Source organism: Oryctolagus cuniculus, chromosome 16 (genome assembly GCF_051225735.1).
Source record: "Oryctolagus cuniculus isolate XC-2025 breed Fujian yellow rabbit chromosome 16, ASM5122573v1, whole genome shotgun sequence".
Classification (NCBI taxonomy): domain Eukaryota; kingdom Metazoa; phylum Chordata; class Mammalia; order Lagomorpha; family Leporidae; genus Oryctolagus; species Oryctolagus cuniculus.
This window is the reverse complement of record NC_142882.1, coordinates 63,508,117-63,522,163: the sequence shown is the minus strand read 5'-3', so window position 1 is coordinate 63,522,163 and position 14,047 is coordinate 63,508,117. Positions and strand designations below refer to the sequence as shown.

Sequence of the window (14,047 nt, the reverse complement as noted above, 5' to 3'; positions counted from 1 at the left end):
CTAGCTCTTACAGGTGTTTGAGGAGTGAACCAGCAGATGGAAATCTCTCTCTGTCTCTCAAATGAAAAAAATATTTTAAAGGATCTTGGGTGATAGTGACAGACTTTTAAGGCATAGACATTCATTATTTTACTCATACACATTTACTCTGACACTATTGTATGATAAGTACATCAGTGAGTGAAAAATAAAAATTGATGACAATCATGAAATTGGCATAAGTACTTTTTTGGTATACATATATCATATAAAAGCCTTCCTCACAATTTCAAGATTATTCTATTATTCTAATTTTACACAGGAGAGAGCAAAATTCAAGAAAACTGTTGGTTATAAGCATATTTAATTTACAAGCTTTTTTTTTTCACTTGAAAGGCAGAGACAGAGACACACAGAAATACACACACAGAGAGAGAGAGAGAGAGAGAGAGAGAGAGAGAGAATCTGTCTGCTGGTTCATGGCTCACATGCCCATAACATCCAAGGCTGTACTTGGAAAAAGTCAGAGCACAGGAACTCAATCCAGGTCTCCATGAAGGAGGACAGAGACCCATGGACTTGACCAATCACTTGCTACCTCCCAAAGTACACATAATCAGAAAGCAAATTGAGAGCAGAGCAGAGACTTCTACCCAGTTACTCTGACATGGGATCCCAAGGTAGGCATTTTAAACACCCACACTGGAAATGTTTTTAAAGTTCCTTTTAAATGTCTGAGGAAATGATGAACAATGAGATGAATGACAGGGGAATATACCCATTTACATGCAGAAAGTCAGCTTAAAACGGATTAAAATATAGTGTCTAGAAATAAACTCAAATTCATTTGAGACTCTTTTTTATTAAAATGGCATTTCAAATCAGTGGAGAACCACTGTATTGTTCAATAAATATGTGGAATTAAAGACTAGCCATTTGGGAAAAATTTTAAGCAAGATGCTTATCTATTATTCCTTATAGCAAAATAGATCCCAAGTAAAATTAAAAGTTGAATCATAAAGAATGGAACTATAAAAAGAGAGAAACCCAGGTAATTTTATTTGTAATTTGTGATCCAAAGGTCACAAAGGGACATAATGACAAGTAAAATCCTGTTCCATACACAAAGACAAAAGACAAATGACAAACCCAGAAATGTTTGCATATTTGCCAGATTAGGAATTACTTCCTGTATGATTCAAAGAGCTCTTTAAAAAATCAAAAGAAAAAAAAATAAGTGAAATCCACAAGCAATTGATTTACAGAAAAAGAAGATCAAAGAACCAAAAGCTCAGAAGGAAATGCTCACCCTTTCTCATATTGAAAAAGTGAAAATTAAAATGAGATTCCATCTACCTCTTAGGTATTTTGCCTCTACAAAACTCTTTGATGGTCATTAGACAAGAAATTATCACAGAAACAAAAAAAAAGGGCTTAAATATCAGAGACACTAAATTAAATTGCCCCCAGATTATTTGAAAGTCTAAAACTGTAAGAGAATCAAAGAGAGCATTGTAACACCATATGTGGACCTGTGGTCTACTGTTCAGTCTTTACTCCAAGCATTTCAAATGATCTCACCAGGGTTTCTCAGATGTATTTTTCTTAAAACCCATATTTACAATCTTGGAGAAAGTACCTCTCTAGACTTTTGTTTAAAGGCTTCTTTGAGGCCTTTAAATTCACATAGATATCAAGATGTTCCAAAGGACAGCAATAATAATGCAAATGTCTGCTTACTCCTCAGTGCTGATAATTAGAAGAAATCAAATGATTCCAAGAAAGGTATTAATATAATATTCAAGATACCAAAATGTTTCTCTCCTTATAAGAAGTCCAGAAAATGGAGCTATCTGTCTAAGAACATGGTTGTTTCTTCCCTTAGCTTAAGAAAACCTAATGACCACTGTGAATTTGAGTTTTAAAGTTTTAACAACTGGTCTCCCAGCATCCAGTCTTAGCCCTTATCTTCACCTAATTCATCATCCCCATCAGAGCTCAGCTTGGGAGTCATTTCCTCCAAGAAGTTTTCACTGGTGACCCAAGTGCAGCCAGTTCCTCCTGAATTCCACTCCGTTGTTCACACATTATTCTTCTAGCACTGGAACTCAGTAGTTGCAAAACTAGTATTTTATGGGTGCATCTCCGGTGTGGACTCCAGATAACAGAGATAGTCTGGCTTTTTATTGCTCAAACTCAGTGCTACTCTACAATTTCTCAGATGCCAGCACAAGTCACTGCATGCACGAGAAAATGTTGAACGAATAGTGAGGTAGAGTGAATAATGCTCCCCACCCCAGAAAGAAGTCAACATCCTAATCCCCGGAACTTACGAACACGCACCCCTTACATGACAGAAGGAAGGGTTTTTTATTTGTTTATTTATTTTGACAGGCAGAGTTAGAGAGAGAGACAGAAAGAAAGGTCTTCCTTCTGTTGGTTCACCCCCAAAATGGCCACCACAGCCGGTGCACTGCGCCAATCCCAAGCCAGAAGCCAGGTGCTTCTCCTGGTCTCCCATGTGGGCACAGGGCTCAAGCACTTGGGCCATCCTCCACTGCCTTCCCGGGCCACAGCAGAGAGCTGGCCTGAAAGAGGAGCAACCGAGACAGAATCCGGCACCCCAACGGGGACTAGAACCTGGAGTACCAGCGCTGCAGGTGGAAGATTAGCCTAGTGAGCCGCAGAGCCAGCCGAAGTTTTGTTTTTTAATATGGGTCTTCATGTGAGGAGGTTGTCCTGGATTATCTGGTGAGCCTGATATAATCATGAGGTTCCTTACAGTAAACAAGTGACAGAATCATAGTGAGAAGAGACAAATAACAAGAGGAGCAGAGGTCAGGGTGACAAGGTCATCAGCCAAAGAACACACACAGCTGCTGACAACCATAAAAAGCAAGAAATGGATGCTACAGAAGGACCCAATCTTGGTGACACCTTGATTTTAGAACTGCAGCTCTGCCCTCCAGAACTACAATATAATAAAGTAATGTTGTTTTAAGCCATTAAGTTTGTGGCCACTTATTATAGCAGCAGTAAGAAGTAAGTACAAATAAATTGGTAAGTTGTATAACATTTGGGAAAGGTTGATCTGGCAACCTGAAGGCAAATAGAAAATTAATAAAATGCTAAAATACGGGACCAGCGATGTGGCGCAGTAGGTTAATCCTCTACCTGCAGCGCCGGCATCCCATATGGATGCTGGTTCTAGCCCCAGCTACTCCTCTTCCAATCTAGCTCTCTGCTGTGGCCTGGGAAAGCAATAGAAGATGGCCCAAGTCCTTGGGTCCCTGCACCCACATGGGAGACCTGGAAGATGCTTCTGGCTCCTGGCTTTGGATTGGCCATTTGGGAAGCAAACCAACAGAAGGAAGACCTTTCTCTCTGTTTCTCCCTCTCACTGTCTGTAACTCTACCTCTCAAAAAAATTAAAAAATGCTAAAATACTATATTACAAAACAATTGACCTAAGATAAGCTAATGCCTGAACCATACCAACCATCTGACTAACCCAGTGAAGTGCCAAAAATCATTTGTTTAAAGAATAGGACAATTCCTATAACTAATAAATCATGAAATCTAGTACAGAAGAGCTTTCTTGTGTGCCCAGAAAAAAAGAAGGGGGAAAACTGTAAAAAATGAAACAGAATGAATTGTTGTGAAGCTTTGGACAATTAACTAAACAGTACTGGACTTGGATTTCTCATCTTCATATTGGGACTAAGAACTGTTACTTCCTACAGAGTTAGCATAGGTCTAGAGATAAAACATAGATGAGTTGCCTTCAAAAATGCATAGATAATGCAAATGTGAAAAAACTTTGAACAAATTTGCACCATTGTTATGAAATTTCATTTTCCTGTGAACTTTTTGGGATACTCTCAAGCAGTCTTTGCTCCAGAACAAAGAGCACAGAAGAATTTCTATTGCAAAGTAGACTGTGGTGATAGTGAATACAGTGGTGGTGGTAATCAGTGTGGATAATAATTTCAGAAAAAGAACTAGGGTTGGAATAGCTTTATTTAAAATAATTTTTTAAAAAAGAGTATTGCCTGGAGAAAGGGCAACAACAAAAAAGTATGATAAAAAACATTGATAAAACTAATAGCTATACCACTAGCCAAAAGAAGGAAAGAAGAAAATTAAGTAGAGATAGAATATGCATGAAGAAGAAACAATTGATGATAAAAGCCATGCATTTTAAAACAATTTTTTTTCTTTTATGTTTACTTCTCTTTTTTTTCATCCCTGGAAGAAGACAATGATGTGAACTGACTTCCATTTTTCCCATGATCATGACAGCTGGAAAATGTCAGAACCTGAAACCAAACTGGGCTTTGTTAGAGCTAAACCCTAGGTATGCACTAGAAAATGGCCATGGTAGGATATGGTGAAACACAGACAGTAGCAGATCAGCAAAGATGCCAGAATTTGATAAAACTCATAAACAGTGGGACTTCTTGCCTTTGTCTTTCAACTTAATAGAAACTACCTCAAAGCCCCTTACTTTTCATTTTTATTGGTATTTGACACATAATAATTGTGTTTATTTGGTAGAGTATAACATTGCAGTATGTGTATATAATCATATTCCAAAGACCTTATCTATAGAAACCATCACTTTGGGGTAAGGTCTTTAACATATAAATGTTGGGGATACACAGTCCACAGACTGCCTTATGCTGTCATTATCTACCTCCTCAGTGGACAGTAAGTCCTTAGAGATGGTATCTCAAATCGTACACCATTTTTTAAGTAATGTATCCCACCATGCGTATGAGAAGCAACCTGTCCTAATAAACCTTTAGGAAAGATGTGGAGTAGATGAGCTACCTTCCCCCACACCTCCTCGTTCATGAATGCTCTTTGACAAATCATCATTTCACTTCCCATGGGCTTTCTCCTTTCTGAGAATCTGTCACTGCTGTCAGAAGTATGAAGGGAACAAAAGACACTTTCTGTACTTTGCAAATCCACCGCTGCTATAATTGATAGCGGAAAACTTAATCTCTAAAAAAAGTGTTCCCTGTAGAAACTTCTGCCTAAAAACACTGTTTTTCTTTATTTCCTTCATTCATAAGCAAGCCAATGTTCTGTTCTTCAAAATCACAAAATGAGGAAACGATCAATCAGTGAAGGCAGCTGGTCCAACTGACCGGCACTGTTGAAACGTTGAGGAACATGGTGTTGGCCCTGAGAATCCTCTGTATACAGAGTGTTTCACGTGTTTCCCCATCATAGTCAACACAGCCAAAGGGCTTTGACTGAAACATTTGAGTTTTGGGGAAATTCCTGATGAACGTCCTGTTTAGTCCCACAGAGTCCCTCAGATTCTTGAATATGCTAATGTGTATGGTAGGCTCTCTCAGAAGAAGAATTAGTTATCAGATTTACCACATTTTTAACTTAAAAAATAAAAACAGCTTTTTTTTTTTTTGCATATCTAGTAACATCTCCCAGAGCAGAGTTAAAAGCATGGATTCTGTGCCAAAAATGTTTGAGTTGAATCTAGACTCTGTCACTCACTGGCCCTACAACTTAGGGCAAGGCATATATTTGCCCTAAGCCTCAGTTTACCACAACTATAAAGTGGGGGGGGGGGTACTAGTAACTACTGCTTAACACTTTCTTCATTGTAGTCTGATTATAGTTTACTGTCAATCTTCTCTCCCAGAGTATAAAACCCCTTATGTCACATTCACTAATAGGAACCTAACCTATAATTCATGAAACAAAATAGAATAGATAGCAATAAATATTTGTGAAATGAATAAATAGAAGGAATTTGCAAAAAAAAAAATGACTGAAAAAGAATGTCTTTCTCCTTTCACTATGACTCCTGTACTCACTACCACTCTTGTACCTACCACTCTTGAGTCACACAAACTTCTGCTTGGATGCATGGCTTCCTGACATACAGACCCAGTCCTGTCCCCTGATAACATGAGCTTGGCATTAAATTGTCCTCACGACATGGGAGCTACACTTGCCATTTCCCTAGGGCTTGGTGAAACATCGTAAGTCATATTTTCTTGCTTGTGCTGAAATGAAATTTCATTTCAGGCTTACTTCATTCTTGGAAAATAGAACGGCCGTGGTGGGGACTACAACTGAATCTAGAAACTTGGCTATTAATCTGGCTCTGTCTGCACAGCAGCCTTGTTTAAATTGTTTCATTTCTTTGAGCCTCAGTTTTCTCATCTGAAAAATGAGGAAATCAATAATTGTTTTCTCCAGGATAAGTGAAGATTGGCATATATTTGTGTAGACTGGAATTATAACTTTCCAGTTGTATACTGTGGCATGAGAACCCCAAATAAAAACACCAGTTATCAGTAATGGATGCCTAGTATATGCAAGCCACTATTTTAAATACTACTTTGTTCAAGCCTCACACCAATGCTATTGTTCCTTTTTTTCAACTGGGGAAACTTAGGTCCAGAGTTTTTAAGTAATTTGTGAAAGGCCCCACAGCTATTAAATGACATAGCACCCCCCCCCCAAATGACATAGCCCAGAAAATGACATAGCCAGGATTCCAACCCACCAACATTCTATGATCCAAGTTCATTTTAAATGGCAAATAACAATGGAGACAATGACCTAGTGATCAGCTCGGTATTTAAAGATTTCCCACTGGAGATAGAAGTTTCACTCACATTCAAACTGGTAAATTAGACTACTTCCATCTTCTTCCTGGAGTTTCCGTTTGGCTGGTGCTTGGTGGAGTGCAGACCTTTCTAAGGCCCCTCTTTGCCCAAGAAGCTGATGGCAATGAGTGCTGGGCTCTTGTTCTTTTATCATTCAGACTCTTTGCTCAGGGTGGCGAATCACCACCATTCTGGAGTGTGAGAGAAGCTGTAACAGTCTGTGGGGGCAGCCATCACGCAGTAGGTGCTTTAAGCAACGACGTCATGTCTCACAGTTCTGGAAGCCAGAAAGCCAAGATCAGGCTGTCAGCAGGGCTATCCTGAGGGCTGTGAGAGAGCTCTGGTGCTTCGCTGGCAGTCATTGGTGTTCCTTACGATGTATCCTGTCTGCAGTTTCACCATCTTCCCTCTGTGTGTGTCATTCTGTCTTCTCGTGTCCTATTTATAAGGATGCCAGTCACATCACACAGAATTCAGGACCAACCTGACTCCAGCATGACCTCATCTCAACTTAACCAATCACATCTGCAACAATACTATTCCAAATCAATTCACATTCTGATGTATTTGGGTAAGAGACCTTCAACATATGAATTTTGGTGGAACACTGTTAGCAAGGCTCTCCTCCTGTCTGAGGACTTTGGGCTGGCCCTGGTTTGGCTGTACCCTTAAATCATTCTATACAAAGTGTTTTAGTGAGGGCTCAATGGTAGAGTTAAGGATCATCGTCACCCCTTTTATACATGGCTGTGGGGCCAGGCCACGTTGTCCTGGAGCAATTTCCAATATCTTCAGTAAAGAAATCTGTTACATATACCTATGGTTCTTTTGGACCATCAACTGCCAGGTTGAGGGCTTTCAGGTCTGAGAATCTGTGTAATGACTCCCTCGGTAGTCTACACATGCTGCTATTAAATAAATAGACTTTGAAGGGGCTTAGAAGCTGGAATAAGAAAACATGATAATCAAACAAAGAAAGTAACGAGAATCTGGAAAGATTTGACCACAGAAATCTTCAGGATCAGATGAATGCTTCCAGACTGGAGCTCCTCACTGTTGATGAAGAATTTGCTTCAACCTCAGATACTTGCTCTAGTTGAGTCAAAAACATCATTCTCGCTTCCAGACAGAAAATGTTACTATCCATTCCCAAATGACCTCTCCAGCTAGTCATCAGAAGTGTATCCTTCATTCCAAAGTCTTAATGTTTCATAATAGGGAAGGGTAATTCCCATACTTTACAAATGAAGACTTGCGGGCTGGCGCTGTGGTGCAGTGGTTAAAGCCCTGGTCTGAAGCACTAGCATCCCATATGTCCTAGCTCCTCCTCTTCTGATCCAGCTCTCTGCTACGGCCTGGGATAGCAGTGGAAGATGGCCCAAGTCCTTGGGCCCCTGCACCATGTGGGAGACCAGGAGGAAGCTCCTGGCTCCTGACTTCGGATCGGCACAGCTCCGGCCATTGCAGCTATCTGGAGAGTGAACCAGCGGATGGAAGACCTCTTTGCCTCTACCTCTGTCTATAATTTGGACTTTCAAACAAGTAAATTAAATCTTTAAAAAAAAAAAACAAATGAAGATTTAAACATCAAGTTGTCAATAGTTACAAGTTTCTAAAGAGATAATAACTATTTCCATCTGTACTTGCAATTTGTTTGTCATTAAGACAAGCAAAACAACTAACTTTTCCAAATGTCTTTGAGTTTATGCATCAGTTTTCTTTCGGGAGACAAAAGACCAGGCTTTCATCCAGACCCCCTATTTCATATTGACGTTACTGCATTCTGAAGTAGCAACTGGGGGAAAAGCAATGCGTTGATCCTCCTTCAATTTTAATTTTCTTTACTTGTGTTTGTTGCTAAACCTGAAAAATCCTGCTCCAAAACTCTCCATACTCTCTGGATCCAAAAGTACATTAGAACAAATGTAACACTTTCATCATATCCAAGACCTCCTATTCTACCACTCTACTCCTCAGCCAGAATGTCTGGACTATGCAGTGCATCTTGGCACAAATGCTGCCTCTCCAGACCCTTATCTCTGCCCTCCTCTTCCCCTTTCCACTTCTGCGAGATGAAATCACCTATGGAAGCTCAGCACGAGAGCTGCTTCCTTCTGAAGACATCTCAGCTTCCCTAATTTTCTGATCAAGCTTTCCTCTCCTCTGATTTCTCTATATTCCTCATTGTAATACTCCCATGTGTACATTTCTTACCCCCAACCTGATATTAAGTTCTGTACTCCTGCAGTGTTGACTAAAAAAGGAATGAGTAAATGTCTGAAAACGACAGCCCTTTCCCAGTCTTGAGTCAGTCATTTCCTTTTCACCAGCATGAATTCAAGTCTATAGGTCCTTGTTGCCTACCTACCCTGGGCTCTGTCTTATTGGAGATATCAAGGGGGCAAAAAATGATAGTCACAAGCCCCTGCATCATTAGGAAAATCATCCAACAGAGGATGCCTTCCAGATTGGCAGCTCCTGGGTGAGTCCCTCTGATTCCAGGATCTTCCTTCAGTTTCCAAGCCTAGGAGCCCCATTTGTATTCTCATGGAAGACACTGGAAAAGAGAAAACAAAACCCATAGGCTTTGAGGGCAGAATGCTCTAGGCTTGACTCTTGACCAGACAAGGTGCAGCCTGTTGTAAGCAGGAAGGATGTGCACTTTCTGGGGGTGATGAGAGATTTGAGTAGGAGTCCAGTTTAGGTTGCTGGTCCCCCCAGAAGTGAGGTAATGGGCAATGCCCAAAGCTGGAGTACCAAGGATGACTTCCGGAGCTTCCCTATCCCCCTCACTTTATTTTTGGATAACTTCCTCTGCTAGTTCCTCCATCTGAGGAGTACCAGCAAATACAGCTGCAGGATAAATCTGCTACCACTACTATCTAGCTCACATGTCTAACACCAGGGCAGCCTCCACCAAGGGGCAAGAGTGAATGCCAAGAGGCTCTGGCTGCCGAGCTAAAGCCCCTCTACATCTACCCTGCTGCAGCACTGAGACTCACACCCCACACACAGCACCCTGTCTGTGCCTGTCATCAGCCCTCTGAGATGCTAGTGAGATTCTGCCCTGGGGTCCTTCCCTTATTCAACACAAACATGCTAAAATACTACGCTCCCTTTTTGCTTCATTTTGGCATTACCCAAACTGTGTCTTGCAGAAATGCTTCAGATTTTCTAGTCTGCGGATCCTGCCCTTCCCCAGTTTCCAGCAGAAATCTAGATTGCTCCGGTGGGCACTGTTACTGGAATTTGGAAATGAGTGCTGAGTCAGTGAGTGAGATGGGATGCCCACTGGGACAAGGATTCTCTTACTGCTCTTGGACACTCTGATTCCTCTTTTTGCCAAAGGCCCAATGCCTTTCCTTGCATTTCCTGACTCCATTCCCTGCTGCCTCCCCAGTGTGTACCAATACTCTGGACTCCAGCCAGTCCAAGATGAACCTATCCTTAGCCACATAGGAGGACCAAGGAAGCCTCTGTACTGAGGATGGGTCAAGGCCTCTGACAGGTCTTATTACTTAAAATCACGTTGCTTCTCTCAAAGGGATCTAGGCAGTCCCTCCTAGGATGACTTGTCCAACATCCTCTCTCTCCTTCCTCCAACCTATATGGCTGTGCTTGTTCATGGTCAGCCTCCTTGCTAGACCAGAAACTCTTTTCCCAAGATTCTCCAGGGCCTCACTAGCATATCTGTGCTGTGAGTAGATCATTCTTCTCCCATAAGAAACAAGGCAACATGAATAGAGCATTTTTTCAAAAGTATTTATCACTGAACTGGTTATTTATTGATGAAAGTTCCAAAAAACACAGGAAATAACCCAAAAAAGGAAAAATTATCACCTACAATTATGGTATTTTCCTTTGCAAGATTTTTTCTATTTGTATAAAATCTGGTAGCCTGTTTCTTGCTTAATAATATCATATCATAATATTATAAATACATTCTTTGTGCTTTTGTCCCATGAGTAGCTACTACATTTCAGAGGCTGTACCAGGCCCTGTAAATGTTCAAACTTGACCTTGGAATGCAAAAAAATACAACCTTCGAGTTTCTCTAGGGGAATGAGCTTTTAGCATGCAAGGGTAGCCACAAAAAGCACCATGCCAGAGACACTTATTTTATTCAATAAAAGAAATTCCAGGATTTGATAGAATTTCCAGAAAAAGCCAAAAATACATCCATTCCAGTTAGGTTTTCAATGGGGCCATTTGCTTAGCAGTCATTCTGGTAAAGACATCCTATTTTATGAAGATTATAGTTAGTTCTCTCATCCCTGCTGTCAGTGTATTCAAATGGATGCTGAGTGCAGTGTTGGAGAGCAGCCTGGAGGGACCTAGGGGATGGTATCATCACACTGACCCCTTAGTCTACTGATCACAAGCAAGCTGAGTTCCAGGGTAGTGGTGGGGGACACTTTGGGGATTGTGGATGCAACTGTGCACCAAGAGTCACAGTACTATTCCAATATTTTAAGAAACAAATAAGAAGGGAAAAGTTCATGGAACATGTGTGCTATCTTTTAATTCCATTTTTTCATGAACTTTATGAGGCTCCTTCATACATGTACCAGGGAATCCTGGCAACTAAACCTGTGTGGAGAGCACCTTCTTCTCTCAGGTCTTTCATGTGCACTCTGAGTTCAACTGGCTGGCTGCCTTTGACATAAGAGCCACAGTTTGCCACCCTTTGAGCTTGAGCCTGAGCAGTGCGATTAGGGCAGATGCCAGGGAGAGGGTTGCAGAGCCTCCCCAGGGAAGATAAGCTTCAACTGGCTGGCTCTGCTGTCCTCCTTTCTGAGGTGGCTGACTCCCACCCAGGCTCACACTGGGCACTCACACCTCTCTGCACTTGCACGCTCACTCCACTGGGCTAGTGTTGTCAGAGCACCATGCAGTTTACCAGGTGAAAAACAAACAAGAGTTAAATGAGGACTTGGGTAACAAATATCCATCAACAGCAATGATCAGCATCTCCCAAGAGGCCTTCTGTTGCTGACTGTCCGTCTCAGATGTCCCATCCCTGCACCCATTTCTACTGCTTAAATGCCAGGATGACGTGCTTAGTTACCTGGAGTGAGAACTGCAGGATCTCTCCAAACACCAGCTTCTGCTCATGTGCATGAAGGTTCCATAGCGGTGAAATAAGCCCATCAGTTATTTTGAGCAGAAGGTTGGTTACTGGGGCAGGTCCTGGGCTCAGAGATTTATATGGATGGTGTCCTATACTCCTTATAGCACCCTTAGGAAGTGGGCAGCTATAATTCCCATGTCAAAGACAGCAAAAATGGGACTTTATTATATGGTAAAGAATTACATGGATACTGATGGGCTCAGAGTATAATTTGCTCACATTTGTAACCAGTAAGCAGCAGAGCTGGGGTTTGAATCCATCTGTGACCTTTATTAAGGCCATCCAGGGAGCAGGCCAAGGAAGACTACAGTAAGGCCAAGATACGTGCACAATGTTTGGGAACACAGAAGCTCTGGGAAACAATACTGACAGCAAGCCCTACCCTCCCCACTCTTCCCCAGTGTTACTTCTCTCCCAAGCTCACACAAATACACAAATACAGTGGTCCTTGGAATTTCATAACAATCATTATAATAATAATAACTATTTGTATCTCCAACAAATGTATGCTTGGGAGATGCACTTGGACACACTTGGTTGGAAGAGGAAAGGAGAGGTTGAACCAAAAGAGGACGAGATAAATGAGGGGTGAAGTACCAGATTATCTGATAGTAATGGAACCTTCTCCAGTGCTGCAACACAAGGCAGTCACGCTGGCGACAGCCTCCTGATGATGGGGCTGTTAGACGCAAGGACAAGTTAGCAGAGAGACCAGCATAGCACAGTGGTCAGGCAGCAGAGGCTCAGACTGTGTGTCTGCCAGACACTAGTATGTGACCTTGGACCCATTTCTTAGCTTTTCCGCATCTTAATTTCCTGATCTATATCCCTCAGGACTATTGTGAAGATTAAATAGATAATGTTTGCAAAGTACTTAACACAGCAGTTGGCACAAAGTAAAATCCTGAAGAAAAGTAATTGTTAGCATCAGATTGCTTTCTTGTGAGTGATTGTATCCCAAATTTATGGAATAATTTGTGTATTGCAAACTTACAGATTTCAAACACTCTACCTTTAGAGAAGACATACAAAGAAAGAGAAGATGAGACATTGGTTATAATGTTGTCTAATTTGCTTTCATAGGAGTCCTGGAAATTTACACTAGAGAAGGCAAGACACATTGTCAAGCAATCTCCAATTATGGTAAGCAATCAGTGCATGGGATGCCAGCCTTTTCCTTGGCATTCACTTGGCCCTGCTCTCACAGCCCCAAGGCCAGGGGCTGCTCCAAATACAGCAGATCATGGATGGCTGCACTGGGACTGAGGCAAGCAGAGAGGCTCCTTTCCACTCTACTCTCTACAGGAGCTTCTCAACCTCAACACTACTGACCTTTTGGGTTGGGTAACTCTGTTGTGGGGCTGTCCTGTGCTTAGGAGGGCATTTAGTAGTATCCCTGTCCTCTACTCACCAGATACCAACAGAATCATTTACACTTCCCCAGCTGTGATGACCGATAAGTGACACTGAGAAATGTCCCCTGCAGAGCAAGATCCCTCTCCCCACAGCCATCATTGACAACTGCTCCTCTCCCATAGACCTCGTTGAAGGAAACTGACATCCTCCTGCTCTAACAGTGTAACCTGACATGGTGCTCAAATCTGCTGCAAGGTCTATGAGAAAGGGACAATAAAAGTGTCTTTCTATGTGAGGACTAATAGACTTGATGTAAAGCACCAGGTGTGATGTCTACACCTTACCAAGGACTCAATAAATGCTGGCGTCAGCACCATCATTGTTCGTGTCCCCTCGCTGGTCCCCTGCGTAATAGTACTTTTATTCAACAGACAGAATGTTTAATTCAAATTCGTGATCATGGAGTTAAGTGTTTAAGTTAGACCCTTGTTGCAAACCCACCCCAACTGAAAAGGAAGGAGAAGAGTAAACCTTTAAAGAACAACGTCATTCTCAATACTGGAGGTTCTCGCAGTAAGGAAGCACTCATCGGTGACAAAGGGGTGCAGTTCTGACTTTGGCTTCTGCCTGCTGCCCTACCTCATCATTTACCAGGATGCAATAGTTTTAAGGTGGTATTGATTTTGCAACACAGAAATAAAGAGGAAAATCCCTCATGGCTAGGTTTACCAGATTTAGCAAATAAAGCTACATGACCCCCAGTTAAGTTTGAATTTTAGATGAACAATGAATAATTTTTAATGGAAATATTTCCAGGACAATATTTTAACCAGCAAGCCTACCAGTGGAGGGCACATGGGTTTTGATGAACAAGGCTGATACATGTTAAATGGTAATGTGCAGGCATTTCTACACAATTGATTAATCAATC

At 41.6% G+C, this 14,047-nt stretch overlaps 1 protein-coding gene and 1 long non-coding RNA gene across 5 annotated transcripts in view; one reads left to right on the top strand and one right to left on the bottom strand.

Annotated features, from left to right (window-relative positions):
• Positions 1-14,047, top strand: part of AOAH (acyloxyacyl hydrolase) — a 192,075-nt gene that overhangs the window by 70,336 nt on the left and 107,692 nt on the right. For all 4 annotated transcript variants that reach the window (XM_089314993.1, XM_070058395.2, NM_001082025.1 and 1 more), the window contains 1 exon segment: positions 12,844-12,903. In XM_089314993.1, the coding sequence (XP_089171119.1) occupies positions 12,901-12,903 (3 nt within the window). In that variant the 5' untranslated portion in view covers positions 12,844-12,900.
• Positions 1-14,047, bottom strand: part of LOC127492612 (uncharacterized) — a 107,140-nt gene that overhangs the window by 5,374 nt on the left and 87,719 nt on the right. The window lies entirely within an intron of this gene.